Below are 22,236 nucleotides of genomic sequence, written 5' to 3' on the forward strand. Positions count from 1 at the left end.
TGGGGACTGATATTGTCTGATCTATTACCTGCTTCAACAGGTGCATATGAGCCTACATCCAAAGAGCCAAGGTATCAATTCTTCAAAACCAAAGGGGCTTTCAAGTTTGTGTTTCTCAAACAGCTGCCCATCATGCCATATGGCAACACCTTTTGAAACTGATAGGACTTTCAAAGGCAGTCTGTGATTTAGCCTGCTCTTCAGAAATAAAGATAAAAAAAATCCCACTGGGCACGACCAGGTCGTTGGGCTGCCTAAACTTTGGGTCCTGGTTATGATATTTTGGATCTCCACAGTTATTTCTAGAGTATGATTCTGTGATTTGCAGCTCCATGCGACATAGCAAAGTAGATTGTCCATTGATACGCTACACCCCTGCAGAATTTTAGACCTAATTTTTAGTGTTCAGAATTTCTCTCTTGGGATATAAATTTTTGGCTCAACTCTCTGAAGACTGAATAGACAGCTTCCAATAATATTTTCAAGGTGGACTTTTTATGACTAATAAAAACCTAGAAGGATGCATTCATCAATCCCAAATAGTTTCATAAAAGGAATAGCCTCTATATTGACATGGTTTTATATCATTTTAAAAGTGGAATGATATACAGTACCATACCTATATGTGAAGCCACATTCTTATTTCATTAAAGATACTGAACTTTCATTCAATCAGTATTATAAAAACTACTAAAAGCATATAGTCAATAACCTTTACACAAAATGTGAAAGGAAACTGATAATTATGTGGTGATTAATGATAGCCAAGCCATAAATATTGGTTATCACATTTTCTCTGGGAAAATGGAGAGAACAGGGGATCTGATGCTCTCAAAAGGTTGCTTTCCACGCTGGGAGACCGAGAGGTTTTGAGGGACCCAGATGGGGGTGAGTGACATAGAGCAAGGAATTTCAATTATGCCCAAACACCAGATAGTAGTAGGGGGTCAGTCCTTAGGGCACTGGATTGGCAAAAGCTCCCTTTCTTTAATTACTTTTGTGACTGTTATAAATTACAACTGAGGCAATCTGTCTGCCAGTTAAAATTTACATCTGGAATGTGAGCTGACTGCTGGCTTAAGAAGAGAAGATCACTAAAAGGTTGAAAGCAAAACAAAAGGCATGTTTTAATTGATTGTGCCCAAGAAATATTCTTAACAGCTAGCGGTCCTCTACTCTGGATTACTGAGGGGATTGTTTGCACATGAAGGTGATGGATGGATGGATGGATGGATGGAAAGTAAGATTTCCCGAGGTAGGAAGCTGGGAGAAGAAAGGGAAACTCTGAGGTGAGAGCTGGGAGGGTCCACACCATTCTGTGTAAGACAAGGATTAAGATCTACCTTTGTATTTTCTTTGTTCTTTCTTTGTTTTGTTGTTGGTTTTTATTTTTATTTAGATTAGTTTGGTTTTTTATTGTATTGTATGATGAACCTTGATGACAGAAAGTGAGGAAGAATTAAAGAACCTTTTAATGAGGGTGAAAGAGGGGAGCGCAAAATATGGCCTGAAGCTCAACAGCAAAAAAAACTAAGATCATGGCCACTGGTCCCATCACCTCCTGGCAAATAGAAGGGGAAGAAATGGAGGCAGTGAGAGATTTTACTTTCTTGGGCTCCATGATCACTACAGATGGTGACAGCAGTCACAAAATTAAAAGGCGGCTGCTTCTTGAGAGAAAAGCCATGACAAACCTAGACAGCATCTTAAAAAGCAGAGACATCACCTTGCCGACAAAGGTCCGTATAGTTATAGCTATGGTTTCCCCAGTAGTGATGTATGGAAGTAAGAGCTGGACCATAAAGAAGGCTGATCGCCGAAGAATTGATGCTTTTGAATTATGGTGCTGGAGGAGACTCTTGAGAGTCCCATGGACTGCAAGAAGATCAAACCTATCCATTCTGAAGGAAATCAGCCCTGAGTGCTCACTGGAAGTACAGATCCTGAAGCTGAGGCTCCAATATTTTGGCCACCTCATGAGAAGAGAAGACTCCCTGGAAAAGACCCTGATGTTGGGAAAGATGGAGGACACAAGGAGAAGGGGATGACAGAGGAGGAGATGGTTGGACAGTGTTCTCGAAGCTACCAACATGAGTTTGACCAAGCTGCGGGAGGAGTGGAAGACAGGAGTGCCTGGCATGCTCTGGCCCATGGGGTCACGAAGAGTCGGACACGACTAAACGACTAAACAACAACAACATGATGATTAAAAGATTCAATAAAATTTATGGGGGAAATAAAACAAAACAGTGTCTTTTGATGCTAACCCTTCCCCAGTTTGTGCATACACAACTAATTTCACGGGCCACAGGAATCACTTAATCTGGTCACTTGGGCTGGAATCCTAAAGGGAGTGGCGAAATTTGAAGGTAGTTTAACTGCCTTATCCTGCAACTTGCCAGGCATGAGTAGGCATAGCAGGACAGAGCAGTGTGTTGCGTTTCTCCCTTAATTTTGGGGCTATTAAAAAGTATTAGAATTTATTTTGTATTTGATTTAGGCTCCCAAATGCATCTAAATATCTTTCCAGTTTGATGGCCTGTGAGATGACTGCAATTGCTTTGCATTCTTCCGAAACCAAGCCACTTCCCAGTCCTCTCACAACATATCCCCTTCTGACCCTATGGACATCAGTGTCAAAGGAACCCAGGGTGGGAGTCTATCCTATGACCCTTGAACATTGTGACAGGGAACACAGGAATGGAGCCTCAAGCTCTCATTGTATTAAGGAATAACAGTCAGCTTAATAAATAAAAAGGAATGTTAGTGAAGATGAGCAATCTTTGAAGAACTGAGCATAATTTTGGTTATATTCTTCACGTGTCTTTCGATGAGATCCCAGAATAGAGAAAATAAACTAACTTGAACTGCACAGTTCTGACACTGCATTCTGCATGTGTCTTTATAGCTCATAAACCATAAATTCCTTCTATCCCAATGTCTTATTATTTTAATGAGTTTTTTGTAGTTAAAAGTAATTGTGAAGTCTTGAGATATTTACTGTTTTCTACTGCACTCTGCTGGAAGTAATTGTGCCACATCTACACACACAGGCCAGAAAACTGAATACTCCAAATGCAATACAATTTATTTGCATCTTGACACTTACTCCTTTCTCAGTAGCTACTAGAGAATTCCAAACTAGATGCCTTAAACTATGTAGACAGACACATTCTAAGTTAGCCTAAATAACTGCTTACAAAACACTGAATTTCTAACTGTTATTCTTCAGTATGTTACATGGCAGTATCAGTACTTCAAACAAATATATGTTTTGATTTCATAATTAAGAACCCATAAATAGCCCATAAGTTAAAAAACAAACTTTTTGGAGGGCAGACTATAGGTATTCCAACCATACAATTGTCAAAACAAAAGTTGATATATGCTCATGGGGAATAAATCCATTTGAATAGGTACAGAACCATCAGGAGTCAATAAAAATGTGACAGACTTAATTTCACAATCTTCTAGGAACAACAAGGAAAAATCCTCCATATGCTGGCATTAACCCCAGCGTGCACAATGCGCTTTGAAACTTTCATTAATATATGCTAAAATACTTTAGTTCGATGGCTTGGACAAAAGAGCATGGAAAGACCCTTTTCCTTTCCTTTTTTTCTTTTTTCTGAATAAATTTAAATTTCTCAAAGAGTCTGCAAGGAAAGCAATTAAACAAACATTTCTTTTAAAAAGAATATAAAAAGATCTCGGCATATTTTGTTTATAGATTCTGCTTGTAAAGCAGAATAAATAGAATGACAATTCAAATATCCTTATGTCGAATGAACTACCTGAATTTTTTGATGCTTGGCTTTTTGGACCATTGAACTACTATGCTCTTGGACAATGATGACACAGTACAGCAAAGACAATGCATCCACAGAAAAAGCTTCCATGTGTGGATTCCCTGTTGGATAAGGAACTATACATGATGCACTGGGCTGATGCCCAATGCTGTCAGATTCATTATGTTGCAAAACTATATGATCTGGTTATATTATCAACATCCATCAAAGTTGGGAATACTGGCTACTTCATAAATCTTGTGAACACACCTCCCTATGCTCCGTATAACTACATCCTCTATCCCAGGCATCCCCAAACTTCGGCCCTCCAGATGTTTTGGACTATCCACTGGTCCTGTTAGCTAGGGATCATGGGAGTTGTGGGCCGAAACATCTGGAGGACCACAATTTGGGGGTGCCTGCTCTATCCCTTACATCACAGATGCGAAACTAGATCCAGCCAGCAGACCAGATGCTGGGTTCCCCCCACCTGCTGATCACCTGTGCTGACATCACTTTGATGTCAGGTGCCCATTTTTGCTTCTTAGCATGGCAAGTCGCACTACCAAGTATCATTCAAGCTCAGCCAAGAAGGACTTGAAGTTACTTTCAGCTGATTGGCACAGACTTGGAGCTCAATTTTTTGCAAGGGTAGAACTCAGAACAGCAGCCAATCCCAGCGAGCTTGAAATCAGCACCTATCAGCTGATAGGCGGTGACTTCAAGCGCCACTTTCTGCTACGATTGGCTAGCTACAGGGAATTCAGCTGACAGGGAATTCAGTAGCGCAGCCTATCCCAGCAGGTTGTGACAACAAGCAGCCTTGTCAATGCACAATTAAGAGTGTGCTTTAAGGTTAGTTGTGGAGCGGGTGGGCATGCTTTGCAGGGGAAACAGCCTTACGGGCCAAACTGGGAGCAATGCCAGGCCCAATTAGGCATGCAGGCTGGAGGTTCCACATGCCTGCCTTACATCTTTAGTCTAATGAACAAATATTTGCACTTCAGGGTGCAAACATGTTATGTAAGAGTAGCTGAACTGGTCACAATAAAATAATGTGTTAGCAAGAGTAATTACTAAAGTACAAATAAAACACTGTCCAAGAAAGCTGTGTGAAAGCCGGTACATTCAATTAGCAGCAAAACCACTGGTATCTGAAGAAGTGTGCATGCACACAAAAGCCTATACCCAGAACAAACTTAGTTGGTCTCTAAGGTGCTACTGGACATTTTTTAAATTTATTTCGACAGCAAAACTACTGCACTTGGTACATGAGAACATCACAAATATTTCATGCTTTAAATAGCAATTCTTTCCTTTAAAATGTGTCACATAAAATAGCCAACAATAGGTATTATTTTGTCCAAAACTATACTAAGAAATTTATAAATTAAAAGTTGGGATGTTCTAATCAATTTGTTATCCCCCAATTTTGCCAACTACCATTTACTTTACCACAACTGTATTAGCCCTAACCCCCTAAAATAGCTCTGCTGTATTCCATAATAGGCCAATTAAATGATACATAATAGAGACATGCTGTCAAAATGTAGAAATTACTAGTTATGTGCAAGTAAATGGTAAGGCGCATAAAATGGTGCCAACAGGAATAACTCTGGAGAATAAACTTTGTTCTCATTTGTTTTTTCCCAAGTTTGTGTAGTTAAGTAACCATTTATTCTCTCACATAACTCTACTTTTTGTTTGAAAGGTTTAAACTGGGAAATGATAGCAAAGGTTATTCCTCAGAGATAGCAGCAGCTAGAAGCTTGAGATGTGACTGTGTTGATGTTAAAGAACATAAAACTAGAGAAACAAAAAAAAAAGTTTGATAAAGAAGTGACTTTAAGTTATGTTAAGTTATGTGTACTCTGCTTTTCAAACAAGTTTTTAAGAAGGTTCACTTATTTTACTCCCAAAGAAAATTCAGTCCTATTACGATCCTTTTCCTGCACAGAGTACAATATTAAATTTAAAGTTCAATTTAAAAAAATTAAAACCTCTAATTACATGTACTTATTGTCAATATTAGGGACGCAGGTGGCGCTGTGATCTAAACCACGGAGCCTAGGGCTTGCTGATCAGAAGGTTGGCGGTTCGAATCCCCGCAACGGGGTGAGCTCCCGTTGCATTTCCGCGCACTGCTCTGGTTACTCATGCAGGCCACATGACCCGGAAGCTGTCTGCGGACAAACGCTGGCTCCCTCGGCCTATAGAGCGAGATAAGAGCGCAACCCCAGAGTCGTCCGCAATTGGACCTAATGGTCAGGGGTACCTTTACCTTTATTGTCAATATTAGTTTAACTGTATTTACACGACGTAGAATAGTTGCAAGTATGTTATTCTAGAACAGACACATATTGGTCATTAAGCAGAGAACTACAGACCCAATATTACTTTCTCGAGGTTTCAGGCTTGCTGGAACTACTTTGCTTTTTACTACATCACCCAAAAAAACAGGTGCAAAAAGGTAGCTCAGCTGAGTGGATGTACTCTTAAGAATTAAAGAACAAGGTGTTCTTTAAATTAAATTAAAGAACAAGGTATTCTGAGCATATGCTAGGCCCAGGAATTTGTGTCAGAGGCAATTTGCCATACAGGGAGGGAGGTAACTGCTGGTTGTGTGAAAAGTTTAAAATGACCCCCTGCCCTGGCTTGGGGTTAGGAAACTAGTCTCATGTTTCTATGGGTCCCATGCAATATATTGGGAAATAGCAATGCCTCTTATGAAAGAACAAAGCAACAATAGTGTTTGAAGGAGAACGAGGTGTCAAGATGGAGGATACATTTTTTAAAAAATGAAGCAGTTGGAATTACTAATAACACAATCCTATAAAACAACTAATCAAAAGTCAGTCTATTGAGTTCAATAGGACATAAGGGAACCCTGACCATTAGGTCCAATCGTGACCGACTCTGGGGTTGCGGCGCTCATCTTGTGCTATTGGCCGAGGGAGCCGGAATACAGCTTCCGGGTCATGTGGCCAGCATGACAAAGCCACTTCTGGTGAACCAGAGCAGCGCACGGAAACGCCGTTTACCTTCCCACTTGGAGCAGTACCTATTTATCTACTTGCACTTTGATGTGCTTTCGAACTGCTAGGTTGGCAGGAGCTGGGACCGAGCAACGGGAGCTCACCCCGTTACAGGGATTCAAACCGCCGACCTTCTGATCAGGAAGCCCTAGGCGCTGTGGTTTAACCCACAGAGCCACCTGTGTCCCTTCAATAGGACATACTCCCAGATAAATGTGGATAGGATTGCAGCCTAAATGATTATTAATCTATTTCATTTTAAAGGGGTTTTACTTCCTGTGTGTCGAATGCTACCCAAAGGATTATTCTACAGGTTGGAGGGGGAGGAGGTGATTTTTGCTCATTTTTCCTCCTTGCAGACCCCAGGACCATCTTCCACACTGTTCTGGAGGAAGCACAAGGAGAAGAAGGCAATTTGTGAAAACCCACCACACCCTTATTCCAGCAGAAGCTTCCACTAGATCTCAGTGGAGCCTTACCATTCACAGAAGGTTTTCAATCAAGGTTTTTGCCTGTTTTTTATGTAGGTATCTCGTTGCTCAATAAAACATCCTCTACAGTATCTGGTCTTCACAGACCAACACTTTCTCCCTCTCTTTCAAAAATGAGAAATACTTTTGCTATGGGTTTGGGGGGAAGTGCAGAAGATTAATGTAAGAAAATACAAATACAGATAAATGACAAATGATAATATGTCTGTGCCATATATAAAAACAGGATAATTATTTTGAGAAATGTATTCATTCCTTTTATATAGGCAGTGCTTTTTTCTATTAAAAATGTTTAGGGGTACTCTCATTTTGATTCAAGAAAATCACCATTTTATAGTTCAAATCGGGAAAAATAAATACAGAAAATGGACAAAAGTACAAAGATTCACAATATGGGTACCCCTGCATCCCCCCAGAAAAAAGCACTGTATATAGACAAAAATATACAAAGGAAATTATGTTTCACAGTTCTCTGATTTTAAAAGGGAAGAACAGCATTACAAACGTAGTGTTTTGGAGTGTCTAAAGCAGGCATCCCCAAACTGCGGCCCTCCAGATGTTTTGGCGTACAACTCCCATGATCCCTAGCTAACAGGACCAGTGGTCGGGGAAGATGGGAAGGCCGAAGTTTGGGGATGCCTGGTCTAAAGGAACACAGGCTACATTAAGTGCTTTACAATCCCAATGCTGTTGTTTTTCAAGACAGCTGCATTGCCAATACAAGGCCCTTTTGTGAAAGTAAACCAATCAAGTTGGCACACTGTTCCAATTTCCTTTCTAGGACAAGCCTCTAAAGCTGATAAATATGATACAGCTCAGCTACATCCTTGGCTTCCTATAAATGGAAACAGGATGATCTTACGGATGCAAATGCTATTGCTTGAATATATTTCTGAAATGGAACCAAGTGAAGTCATTTCTCCAAGCTAGAACTTCCAAGTGAATTATTATTTGAGAAAAGCCATTGCTCCAGTTAATTAAGCAAATTTGATAACTGAAGATATATGGATTTATAAATACCTGAAGCACTTAAGACTGGAAGAAAGAAGTTGCAATTTGATTATGACTCCCTAAAAGTAATGAAAATTTTTTAAAAACAACATTGTGCTCAAGGCTGTATGGGGTTGGCTTGAACATTTCCAATATTAAGAACCTAGGCAACATGAAACTTTGCATTTCATTAAAAAAACACACACACCAGTAGATACATCTTATTCATTGAATGCCAATTTTACTCTTCATAAAAAGAAATGTTCTTAACATTAAAAGAAAACTCAACAAAACCTAACATTTTTACAGAGTTGGACATCTGGAGAAATCACCTGAACTTTCTTACTTCCCTATTCACATAGAAATCCAAATACAGAATCAAGTAAGTCCTGATTTAGCTTACTGATAATTATTTTCTCAAACTGCAAAATCACATTGTAACAGTGCACAATCTTCTGACCCTGCCCCCAGCTCAGCTGATTGGAGATTACAGGTCAGCAGCAAGTAGCGAATTGGACTGAGTCCCACTGCTGAGCTGTACATGAAGGAAGAGATCACTCTCTTATTCCATGAACAGCTCAAAATGTTCCTGTGCTGTGACAAAGGGAGCTCCATTCATATACCAAAACATGGAATTAAAGCGAGCTACGCATGGAAGAACAGAGTTGACCCTATTCCTCCCTAGGAAGCTCCCTGCAGTTCTGTGTTGCAAGCTGAATGGAAGGAGCGATTAACGTTATCAGGGGACTGGAGGGACTCTAATACAAGGAAATACTATTTGGGGGGATTTTATTTTAGAAAAATGGAAAGAGAATGAGATTGTAGAGGTCTATAAAATTATGTATGGTGTGGAGTAAGGAGATACAAAGATTTCCTCACAGTACTAGAATGTGGGAGCTTCCAGTGAGATTCAGGACAGATAAACATACTTCTTCATGCAACACTGCAATGTGCTGTGGGATCACTTTAAATTTATGCAGCCTGACAATGTGGATAAGGTGCTTGCTATTGATATATAAAGCTCTTAATGGCTTAGAGCAGGGGTAGGCAACCTAAGGCCCATGGGCCAGGTGCGGCCCAATCGGCTTCTCAATCTGGCCCGTGGACGGTCCGGGAATCAGCGTGTTTTTACATGAGTAGAATGTGTCCTTTTATTTAAAATGCATCTCTGGGTTATTTGTGGGGCATAGGAATTCGTTCATATTTTTTTCAAAATATAGTCCAGCCTACCACATGGTCAGAGGGACGGTGGACCGGCCCAAGCCTGTTAAAGGTTGCTGACCCCTGGCTTAGAACCAGTTTACTTAACAAATTGCCTTGCCCCATACATACATGCCTATTCAGCCATCTCAGTATTTGGAACTTGAAACCTTTACAAGTGCCACATAATGTTCATTCGACATTAGTAGCACGAGTGTTTTGGAATTCCCTACCTATTAACATTAGGCAGGCACCCAGACTATATTGTTTTAGATCCCACCGAAAACTTGTTTCAGCAAGCCTACACATTCATGTAACTTAGTTATTTATATTTGTTTTAAAAGTTTGGCTGATTTTGTGTTTTAATTGTGATGGCTGTTTGTAAGTTGTTGGGGTTTTTTCAATTGTTCTGTAGATTTTAGCTCTGCTTTATTTGTGCATTGCTTAGAAAGCTCCTGATTAAACAGCTTATAAACCTTCTAATAAATAAATAACTTTTTTTAAAACATGAGTTTGCTACCACACAAATGGTGATAGCTACCAGTTTAGTTGGCTTTAAAGGTGCAACAGAGATGGTTCATAGAGAAAGTTCATAGAGATGGAATCTATCAATACTTATTGGCCATGATTTGTTATATGCACTTCCAGGTTCAGAGGCAGAATGCCAATGAGTAACAGTTTCTGGGGAGTAACAACAGAAAAGGTCTAATGCTTTCATGCCCTGCTTCTGGATTTTCCAAAAGTTCCTAGTTTTCCCCCACCGGAAATGAGATTAACCTATAGTCTGATATGGCAACACTCATGTTCTTTAGTGAGGCAGAAACTCAAACTGTATTCCATCTTGCAACAGTATATCAGTTGATTTGCTTTCAATTACTTCAGCTATTGCCTTTGAAAGACCCAGGATGTAAATACATTTGCAAAAGGAGACTGTTCGTCTCGAGATTATTTTGTTGTGGATGTTACATCAGTTAAACCATTCCATCAGTTTACAGTATACCATAAATGTTTACATGAGCTCTGAACTATAAAATATTTTCACATAACTATTTCAGCTTGGAAAGAATGATGCACTGTCAAAGTTTGCGAGAGCCTCTGAGTAGCAATTCAGTATCTGAAGATCAAATAAAAAAACCACTACAGATCATCTGGAAAGTTGCAGGGAATATTAGCTTAAACAAATTACTGTTCCATGGTCTCTCAGCTGGTAAATGTAACCAGGAAGGTACCGCTTATGTATTTTAAAACTATATGTTTAGCGTGGGGGGAGACATTAAAGAGTCAGGCTCATAACCCAACTATACTGACCTGTCTGTAAGTTCCCTCTAACAAGGTGTCCAGATGTTGTAGAGGAGCTTGGGTTTTATCTTTAAACCGTGTCAGCAGTCGCCGTTCAATAGCTCTAAACTGTATGGCTCGTTCAGATAATAGTTGCTCATATTTAGTAGCATTCAAGCGCAGCTACAATTAAGCAGGTTTTTGAAGGAAAAAGTTAAAAAGTATTCCAAAATGCAATAATATTTCCACATGACACATTTATAACAAACAGGTGGAGAACAACCGCATTTCTGGAAGTTTTGCTGTGGCGATTCGCAGAGTGCTTTTCTATGGCAACATAGTCAGTCTGAAGACCAGTAATTTCACACACATCATCAGATCAACTAACAGGCTAGAATAATGCCAGGTATTACCAAAACTGAAATAATTGTTGACAGTGAAGGCAATCTTCAGTAATGCATGATAATCTTACCATGAGTTTTCATGACAGAGGTGAAATTATCTCGTCATCAGCAGGTTATGACTTATTTCAGTACACTGGATCTGCAGCACATATGCTCAATGATATTTTACTAGCTGCAGCAGAAATCAGACACAGTATTTTAAAATGTTTAAAACACTGTCTTTAAGAATAGGTTTTTATTTTTAGGAAGGGCAATTTTTAAAAATACGTATCTTAACTATATATATCAAATGTCAATCCAATATCAAAACAACTCATATTCCTGTCTATAATGACTGTGCAAAGTGTTTCTAAGAGTTTTGAAGAATATGTTAATATACTATTGGTTTGGCAAAGATTATTAGAAATGAGATGCTGACTTTCACATCAGCAGTGATATAATCTCCATTCCTCTTTATAGAAACATGTATGAAGCCATTAAGGGCTTGATGATGGGCCACCATAAGCCTACATACCATGACTGCAGCCCTTACATAAAAGCACTGATTTATCAAAATGCAGCCTGTGTAAAAAGCACTTCTTCAAATTTAAACAATTACAACAGCTCAAAGTAGCAACTGAAAAAGTCACCAGCCAAATGTCATTACAAAATCACAAATATTAATATGCATACCTCAAAATGATGATCAATAATTTCAAAATATTCTTGTAAGGGTATTGGGCCAGAAAAAGTACATGCAAAGTCTTTGCAGTTTTGTTTCCTAAAATGTTCTTCAAGACGAACAGTGAGTTCTTTCACAATTAGCCAAAGGTCTTCTAACTGCTCACTTTGAATTCTGTAACGCTCTTGAAAATGAAAAGCAAAATAAAAATTAGTATCTGATTCACTATCAGTTACTAAGTATGGCCATTTTTAAATGAATTTAGTTAAACACAATACAGAAACAAGAATTAAAAAACAATATAAACTGAAGACTACAGGAGCAGAGCATACAGGTGATGTGCACATGTACATACAGCCATACTTGATAACAGTTCTACTTATGTTATTATTATTATTATTATTATTATTATTATTATTATTATTATATGAATATAGTATCTCTTGATTCCACTTGTGAAAATTCTTTCTGTGTTCATAATTTAGCATGTTTAATAGTTCCCCTTTCCCCATCTCTTCCACCAATAGCATTGATTTTAATAAACACTTTTTCAGCAATATGGTGGGAATTCTGTGTCACAATTATCACAATTACAAACATGCTTTAAGGAATTCACTATTGTTAATTACATTGAGATGCCTGCTGCAATTCTGCCTTCCTTCCTTGCTTGCTCCAAATTCTGGGGACATTCTCCAGTAGCAAACTAGAGAATGAAACCACTTTTAATATTTAGTGCTTTCAGGAATCAGGTAAACAAGCATTGGTTTTTTCACGAACCAGGGGTACTTCCCCATCAAATCCATTCCATCATTTTTGTTCAGGGGTGACTTCACACATACACACACATCTGTCAACAGAGGGCAATACTTAACGCATGTGATGAAGTGAACACTAGCCTACAAAAGCCTATTACAATAAGAATTCCTAATTTTAAGGTGCCACAAGATTCTCTGTGATTTAGGCACCAGGCAAAAACATTCCTCTCCTTCCAGTCCTTTGGCTAATTAAAAAAGGGGGCCTTTTAAACTAGGGGGGGTGTTGTTTTTGTTTGTTATTATGGTGTGCATTGTTGTATTTTTGTACTGTAAACCGCTCTGTGATCTTCGTACGTAGGGTGGTATAGAAATTTAATTAATTCATTTATTTATTCTAACAAAAACACTTATTTGGAAGTTGTTAGTTCACATGGATTTCAAGCTCTAATTTCCAGCTTAAAATGGTTAATGTTAATGCTAACCAATGGTTCATGGTTCAATAAATTTGAAGAGGCAGGAGGAAGGGGCATGTGCGTCCAAGGGTTTCTCCCAATCTCAATCATGGTTAAAAGATAGGAGACCTGTTTGCATTGACCCTAACACATCAACAGTTCAGAACAAGTATCAAAATTTTACATCCAGGACATTTGAAATTAAAAACTGAACAATCCAGGGTATGCTCATGCTCAGTTGATATCTGCAATACAATATGGAAAAATCCCTTTAAAAATTCAGCTTCGAAAAATGCTACCATATTGGAAAATGGCAGCTCTCTCTTTCCATTTAGCTAAAAGGACCCACACCTCTGAAACAAGTGTGATATACCTGAAATGAATTGAGCATTCTCACATTCAGAATCATCAGATGATCTCAAAGAAGAATTCTGGGTAGGATTTTAAAACCTAACGTTTATTAGGTCTTTCCATATCTCAGCTATCAAAATAATATGCCCTGCAATTTTCTATGACCAGGTAAAATTCAAATCTCATTGGACTATAAAGGATCTTAATAGAGAAAAGTCTCTGAAGTGCATATCCATCTTAAAGAGCAAAACATCATAGCTACCAAGGAGTGGGATTCTGCATCTTATATCATGAAAATTAAATGTTTTGTGGTTGATGGAGGCTTCATGCATATCATCCCTTAATGAAAATGGGCTAATGAAATGGCCAAGTATACAGCAATAGAAGTTTCAAGCCAATTCTGAAAATGCTATGTTTATAGTAATCTTTTCAATATATGTAAGAGAACAGTTGTGAGGAAAAATAAGAGGAAGGGTGGAAATGAGGAGGGGATATTTTAAAAAAAAACCTTAAAAGTTTTAGAAGTTTGGCCAAGTTTTTATTTTTAAAAAAGATGAGGCTTATATCTTTACTTATTAAGCAGTTCATAAGATTAGTAATCCAAGATTGTATAACATTTCTACTGGCACAGTTCCCAGAAAATGCATTTCATAGATGGGACAATGACAAATTATATTTACAGTGTACAAGGAAAATAGGCAGGTTTCATATAAAAGCATGTCCTTTTAAAAGCCTAAAACCATTTGTTAATGATAACATACAATCTTATTTTCATTATGCTAGAAATATATCTAGGAATAATGACCAGACATTTTGAACAAAACTTCCCTCATCAAAAATTAGTCCCCGAGTCAAATTTAGCAAAAAAAAAAAAAAAAGAGGTCATCAGTGGTTTTAAAATTGTATTGACCAGCAGGAAAATATAGCAGACAACTCAACTGAAGTGGAAAGGTAGGATAAAACTAATGGCTTATTTGATCTATTACAAAGAGAAAGAAAACTCTGAAAAAATCTACAGCATATTAATGAAATAGAGTTCTTTAGTTTTACAATTCTGCTGAAAACAGCAAAAGAGTAACTGTTACTTACATGCCTACATTCTAAGATTATGAATACAGGTATGTTTGAGGAAAGCAGCTTTCCCCTCAAAATATTAAATATTAAATTTTATACAGAAGGACAGATGGCACACGAGCTGTTGACAAGCATTCTAAGTCATGTTTGGGTAAGCCCAGACCATGTTCAATACTGCTAAACAGCTAATTGTTTTAAAGAACCTATGGGATATTATGAATACCACAAGCACCCATAAATCACTATTCAGCAATGAAATATTTATTGAAAGTTGGATGAAGGGGCATATTTTTCAAGAATTTTAGTAAACAGTTATTTCTGTGTCAAGAGACCAAAAAGTTGTCCCCTCCTGGGGTCTCTGACACGGTTAAGCAACTTGTGAACGTAGGAATCAATCTCTCACCCAAAAGCCACATAAAAGCCCTAATGGGCATGGGATATAATTATTTCTGAGACAGTTGTAATTTATAACTGAGAGTTTTATCCAACTGCTGGTGGAAATTTACATTCAGTATGAGAGCTGCTTTCTGGTTTGGGAGTTGGGCTGGATCAACCTCAAGGTACCTTCCAGTTCTACAAGTCTATGAACTTAGTGTCAAATGTAAATTATTCTCCCAACTGTAATCCTTACAGAATCCCAGCTGGTAAAAGAATGAAGTAGCAGCATGGGTACACGGGTAAGAGTAAAGGTTTTATGGTGCAGCAATTTCTAGACAGTATTGCATCAAACGCTAGGCTATGCTTCAAGCATCTGTACTGTGGGAAAGCTTATACTGAGATTGCAAGCATCAAGCCAGGTCTATAAATAAACAAACCCAAATGGAAAAGAAAATTATTAGTGGGAGAAAAGATGGGAAGATAAAGCTCCCTGTTCAAGCTAAAAGGTTACAATACACTTCAGCTAGCCAATGCCTCTGGTGGGATACTTAAAGCTTCTTTTCCTTTCATTAATAAATGAACACTTATTCCCATCAGCTGAGACCTTGTTTGCACATGTATATCATTTAAGCTACCAATTCTGTAAAACAAGATTCCAAATAACAAATTCTAATTTTAGCTTATACGTAAAACTATTTACAAAGAAAATTACAAGTCTTCTCAGATCTTTGTTATGATGGAATGTTCCAGTTACTTCAACTGTTTAAATTTTTTTTATTGTCAAACAAATATTAAAAATTATCATGCAACACTCCAAGAATGTTCACACAACCAAACACAAACAAAAATGAAGCCTGCAAAAAGTAAACTAATTGATACCATGAGAGTCACTGAATAACTACTTGTCCAGATGTTTCCCATCACAGGATTTATGGTGAAAGATATTATGGTCTTTTACAGCTTGAGAATTCTTGACATCCGTGCGAATAGAGGAAAGCTCATGCCACCAAACTTAGATAATTCTTCACAGCATTCTAGAATCTAAACAACGAGCTGAAAGGCCCCGAGGCTCAGGACTACTGGATTGGTTCCACTGGTGCACCCACACAGTCCTGACACCATCCCAGTAAGTAGCAAAGATGCTGCTGTCAGGACGGCAGCAACATGGCACCATCCCACTGCACCAGCTGCTCCTGAGGACTCAATCTGCACACTTTAAACAGGTTTACATAGACCACAGATTTAAAACAAACGTCAAACCCTAGTTTCACATACTAGTTAACAGTATAACAAGGGTTTTAAATGTAAATGTCTGTCAAAAGCATATTTTTCATATTTTGAAACAGACAATCAAGTAAGGTTTCTGGTTCTTGTTTTATTACGGATGTTCTGCAGTTTTATTAATTACTTGTTAATTTGTATTTTTTGTTTGAGTTTTGCTTTATTTCCTGTTGACTGCTTTGAGGCCCACCAAATGGAGGAAAACTGGCATATGAATTCCATAACAACAACAACAACAAAGGCAGGAATGAGAGAAGGGAAAGAGAAGGCGGGACAAAATAGTTGGAATTCAGTCATGAAACAGTGGCCAGGTCCTATTGATTAATAATAATGCTTCTTCGGGATTGTTGAATTATGGCTTCTTCTTTTTAAAAAAAGCTGTAACCAATTTCTCAATGACACAATTACAAGCTCCTGGACCCAGCCTGATATTGCTTCCCTACTAGATTTACTAAGCCATGAAGGACAAAAGCCTAGGATACAAGTGCTGAGCCAGCTGAACCAAGCTTCTTGCCAACATCCTCGGAAGCCAATAACTGAAAAGCAGAACAGGATTTAGTGAACAGGGACAGTCTGTGGCAGAAAGAAGTCCACAATCAGAATCAGAAGTTGAAGCAAGAGAGGAGGGAGGCCAAGAGGCAGAGATGAGTCTGGCTGGTGAAGAAGAAGTCTCTCCCTAATGCTGCGACAAGATCCCCTCCTCCTGGTCCTCCAGAACCAAAAGAGATATGAAGAGGGAGGAGCAAAGACAAGCATGGCAGTGGAGTCCAATTGCTTGGGGAAGACCCAGGGGGAGGGGGAGACCTATGCAACTGTGGGAATGTGGGGAGCTTTAGTCTCCACAACTGCCTCATAGGGACAAGAGTTACTGTGCTCATTAGGCCTGGCACTCATGAGCAGACCTTGTATCTTCTAATAAAGAGTTAACTTCACTTACTCCAGGTGGTTTGACACCCACCCGTCACACTGTGGACAAAAGTATTGCACAAACTCTAACATGTGAAGATCTCACCCATAACTTCAGTTCAAAAAGGTACTTACGCGATGTTTTTGAAGCAAGTAATGTGACTCGGGAGCCACCTAATAATTGAAACCCTAAAGCATTTAGCTGGTCTTCATCAGCCTGATCAGCAAAGTCTGAAATTAAATTAAATTAAATGTATAATTTACACAGTTTTCCATACCATTAACACTGCACCCATAAATCTACTTAGATTTCAAGTTTACAGTAGACTTCATATTGCAAATAATTTTGGGTGAGAATGTGCCAATGCATTGTTTCTTATACATTATGCCACTGCACCACAAAGTCCCATTATCTATCAGATATAAACATTCATGCTGGTTTTACAACTATCTGCTCTTATATAAAATGCATCTAACCAAGACCCATAAACTCTATACAATGGATTGGATTCCCAAGTGTGGGTAACATCATATCCACAGCAAACCAAATTGACCAACCTATACCAGTAGTTATTTAAATGGTGCATATATTAGAAGCAAAACATATCAATGTATTTCAGTACTGTGTGATAAGAATTTCACATAAAAACATTCCATGTGGTAAAACAACTTAATAATAAAGCTAACAAAACTTAAATGGGTTTTGACAAAATTCTAAATATACAAACTACATTGAGAAACCAATCCAGATACAGTCAAAATGTTTCTTTCATTTAAGCTTTTAGATAATAAATGGCTCATTACTCAAGCATTTTAGGTAAATCAATCATGTAAGAGGTGTATCCTTAACTGATGTTCTACCTGGGAAAAGGGTAACAAGGCTGACTGGAGGCTTGTTGGTATCAATAGTTAACTTCTGGTTTGCTGTCTTTGAAGGATGAGCTGGAGCGCAAACTAACCGCAATGGTAATCGAAATTTGCACTGGGAAACTCTTGGTGCACCTGAAACAAATCATGTGTGTCTTGTAATTGTTAAGTCTAAATATACTGAGATTAGGTATAAGGCTTTGTTTAGGGTAACCACAGAAAATAAAAGATCTGCAGGATCATACATATCATATAAATGAAAATCTGCAACAAGAAAATAACTGCAGTAAAAAAAATCCCAAATATTAAAACAACTTCTATCTTTAAAAAGGAAGCAAGATTGCAACAGATATTTTCTTAAATATTAATCTCCTGACCTCAAAATACACAGCGATTTCCTGGCATTATGCTGAGCATCTGAATAACTTTGCACAGGAGTTCAGTAATTTTTCTCAAATAATTATTATTTTGGTTTGTTAACTTTCATCAGCAGTCAATCAGGTATAAAAACAAACAAGATCATTCATGCAGATTGTAAAATATCAATAAAAAGTAAAATATGTAATGATCAATAACCAATTAATCATTTTAATCGGAATTTCATTAGCTGGATAACTGTACCGGAACTATGTAAAAATACAAGCATGCACACACGTACAAGCAAGCAAGTCAGTTCCTGGGTTCCATTTTAGCATGAAAGGCTAAGCAAATAAGAGCAGGCTTAGTGGCTCCCATTGACTTCAATGAGACACAGTAAATGGACTGCAATGGTCAAGATCATTCAGAGAGGAATAAAATCTGTTTTTTCCATAGAACATGGGTCACCAAGGCGGTGGGCTCATATTCTTTCCTGCGAGTGGCAACCATTCAATTACCATATATAATTGAAAGTAAAGTGATGCATTTTGACATTATTGCATCCCTTGATGCAATGCTACATTTTCAGTGACCCAAAGCAATGAAAGTCCACAAGTTATCACACTTCTAATTGACAATTACAGGCTAACCTGGATTTTATTATATTCGCTTATGAATAATTAAATGGCTACACTATTCCTAAAAGAAATTAACATCAAAGTAGAGTTAACATTTGGGTTACTTATGCCAGCAAACACAATAAGGATTCCAGTAGCACCTTATTTCAGTAGCAGTTCACAGGCATATATTAAACAGTGAGGTCAAATGTCATGAAATGAAGAGAAAAAAATCAGAAAAATCAATTGAAATTTGAATATACAAGAAACAAGCAGTTTCCCCTTTTTAAAGTGGTATTTGGTGACAGTCACCTTAGTGTTGCTAAGCTAATTGGCATCTGTAGTGGAACAGAGTATCATCAAAGTATTTTTAAGTCACTTCTAAAGGGCCAACCAGCAGCTCACATATATATGGTTTGACTTTAAAAAAACAACAATCACTAACTTTGATTTTGATTCAGCCTATCATTCACTTACCCTCTGGGTTGAGATCTACCATAACATCAGTGAAAGCAAAAGAGAAAGAAAAGAACAAAATACAACTAATAACAGAAATTCAACAAAAATCTAATAACTGAGAATGAAAGGGAAGCCTAGCTTCCTTAAGTAAGATGTAGGCTACGTTGCTCCTCCACCACCTCTAAGACATGGAACATAAGATGTTGGACAGAAAGCTGAGAATATGATGAAGGAAAGCAAAGAACAATGAAGAGGACTATGGAGAACCCATGCCAGGAGGAAGAGAAGTTAAGAATCAAACACAACAGTGCAGGTCCCACTGAAATATCCAGCAGCATTAGTTAAAGGACTACCTGAAGTGGAAAAAAAATGTTTTATGGCATGTTGGTGAGATATCTTAATTTACGTTGGTTTATTAATGATTCTGTCTGTACTACCAATGGCGTTCCTGTGGCCCAGAAAGGTCACCATGTGATTGCCCTCTATAGCTTGTGAACAATTAGGTATTCTATATGTCTAACCAGAGATTGGCAAATGAGGGATGGGACCTAATGCAGTATAGGGATCAAATCATTTTTGCTACAGGCAGCCCCCCGTGTACGTGGGGGTTACATTCCGAGGCACTGTGTGAGCCAGTGAAATTGCGTATAATTGAAACCCACTGGAAAAGCCTGCAAATACCCTGTTTGTTACACTCCCCCTGCCCCCACTTCACCCTTTTAGCGACATTTCACTGCCAGGTTCAGCACAATGCACACATACTGAAAGCATGTAAATGGGGACCTGCCTATACTCTACTACAGGGGTCGGCAAGGCTTACCGGGCATGGGCCAGATCACTCCTGTGGAGATCCGAAAATCGTTTCTGCGCATGTCTGCGGTGTCGGAAATCGCTTCTGCGCAGAAGGAATTTTCGGCATCTGGACATGCGCAGAAGCGATTTCCAGAGCCACAGAAGAGAGTCCCCCGCTGCGCTGGTTTAGCGCAGCATGCGGGGACTTGCCGAGCGAGCGGCTCAATTCAGGGCCAGCTCATGGGTCGGTTAAACCAGTGTTTCTCAACCTTTTTTGGGCCACGGCACACTTGTTCCATGAAAAAAATCACGAGGCACACCACCATTAAAAAAGTTAAAAAATTTAACTCTGTGCCGCCCTATATTGACTATATAATTATGACTGTAAGAAACACTTGCCAAATTACAAGGGCGCGCGCACTTCCAGGGGAGCTGCGGGGCGGTTCAAAGGCGAAAGGTTACCTTGGCTGCTGCTTGCGAGTAATTCCGGACCGCGAAGCCCAGCGTCCGCCGCGCAGCCATGGCGAAGGACGGGCGAAGGAGGCAGGGGAGGCGGAGCAACCTCGATGTGGCTTAAGGGGGGCCGGCGGTGGATCTGGAGCGCGCCTCCCTAGGGGGCCTCCCTAGACTCTAAAACCACCCTCCAGTCATTTGCACTGAGCTTTGGAAAAGAGGAGGAGAAATATTGCTTTCCGGCGGGTCAGCGCTGTTTATTGGCAGCCGCCAGGCACGTGACAATGCAAATCGCCCTTCTCGTCGCCGCACGTCGCGGCACACCAGCCAGCGTCTCGCAGCACACTAGTGTGCCGCGGAACAGCGGTTGAGAAACGCTGGGTTAAACAACTCTCATGGGTCTTAGGTTGCCGACCTCTGCTCTATCATCTCTATTTTGTCTGGTGGCTAAAGGTCAGAGATAGACATTTTACAAACTGGTCCTTATTTCTGAGATGTGTGGCAACAGAAATAAATAGGCGCTCTCCATTATCAGCTTCATAAAATATTCATTATCTGATGTCATTTTTGAGACGCAATGTTGATTACCGAAGTAGACAGCTTATTTTCAGTTTCAGATTCTCAAAATGTTGATTGTAGCAATCTTAATGTTAACAGCCAATAACACAAACATCTACTTGTGCAACATTTCTCCCCTCGTTTCTCCAGCCCTCCCCTCATGCCCCCTAGATCTGCTCCAAAGGGTCCACCAATTCTCTGGAACAGATTTTTGAGGTGCACGGGGAACTGCAGAGGGAAGGAAAAGAAGACAGGAAAAGCCCCTCTGCATTATTTTTTAATCATGAATTGCACCTATTTTTGGTTGTTAGACAAGTGTTGTAAAACCCTCAACTATAATTTATTATCTCATATCACCATGCAGCTTTACTTAAAATGGCAAAAATATATCATTATAAAGAAGGTGTAACTTCCTTGAGTTTTAAGTTTGTGCCTTAGCTCTTCACTTAACAGAGTGATTTTCCCTTAAACTAACAGATAATTTTCATATCAGTCATAGAACGTGATTAGCAAAACTTCCTTTTATGGGTAACAACATGTGTTAGAGCACCATCTCCCAGAGTACAGCTGAAATAAACATTGTGAAATAAGCAGATAATTTTTAATACAGTGGCTTCATTGTTGTCTGAGGAATGCTTCACTTCCCAAACATCTTAAGTGCTATTGCTCAGCCAAAATGCAGTGCAGCGTAAGGGAATAACCAGACTTCACAAGCGTTTAACCCTCTGGTTCTGTGCAGGAGTGAACAACAATATTGATAAACTTATTTCTGGATAGCTCCACTTTCATCGAAAGTGCTAAAAGTGTAATTAACTTCTAACCCTTAAAGGTGGTCTTTTCCAGTTTAGGTTTGAAGAAAATTGATACTTCAGTTGTAGGTGGAAGCTAATAACAGTTGCTTCTACAAACACACTATGACAAACTAATGGTGTTACACAAAATAATGTATTTTGAAATGCAAGGTTGAATGAATGAATAATTTATTACGGTCGCAGACCAGCTTTTAAAACACGTTTGGGGGAACAATCCCCAAAGGACAAAACGTACCCTGTTTCTCATATTTTAAGACATACCCATAAAATAAGCCAT

At 38.8% G+C, this 22,236-nt stretch overlaps 1 protein-coding gene across 2 annotated transcripts in view; it reads right to left on the reverse strand.

Annotated features, from left to right (window-relative positions):
* BBS9 (Bardet-Biedl syndrome 9) overlaps positions 1 to 22,236 on the reverse strand; it is a 225,092-nt gene that overhangs the window by 150,833 nt on the left and 52,023 nt on the right. For both annotated transcript variants that reach the window (XM_060280578.1, XM_035130062.2), the window contains exons 15-18: positions 17,906 to 18,046; positions 17,180 to 17,275; positions 11,859 to 12,031; positions 10,813 to 10,965 (exon numbers count right to left, since the gene is read on the reverse strand). In XM_060280578.1, coding sequence (XP_060136561.1) covers positions 10,813 to 10,965; positions 11,859 to 12,031; positions 17,180 to 17,275; positions 17,906 to 18,046 — 563 coding nt within the window. The remainder of the gene's footprint in view (positions 1 to 10,812; positions 10,966 to 11,858; positions 12,032 to 17,179; positions 17,276 to 17,905; positions 18,047 to 22,236) is intronic.

The sequence above is a fragment of the Zootoca vivipara genome, chromosome 12, assembly GCF_963506605.1.
Source record: "Zootoca vivipara chromosome 12, rZooViv1.1, whole genome shotgun sequence".
Lineage (NCBI taxonomy): Eukaryota > Metazoa > Chordata > Lepidosauria > Squamata > Lacertidae > Zootoca > Zootoca vivipara.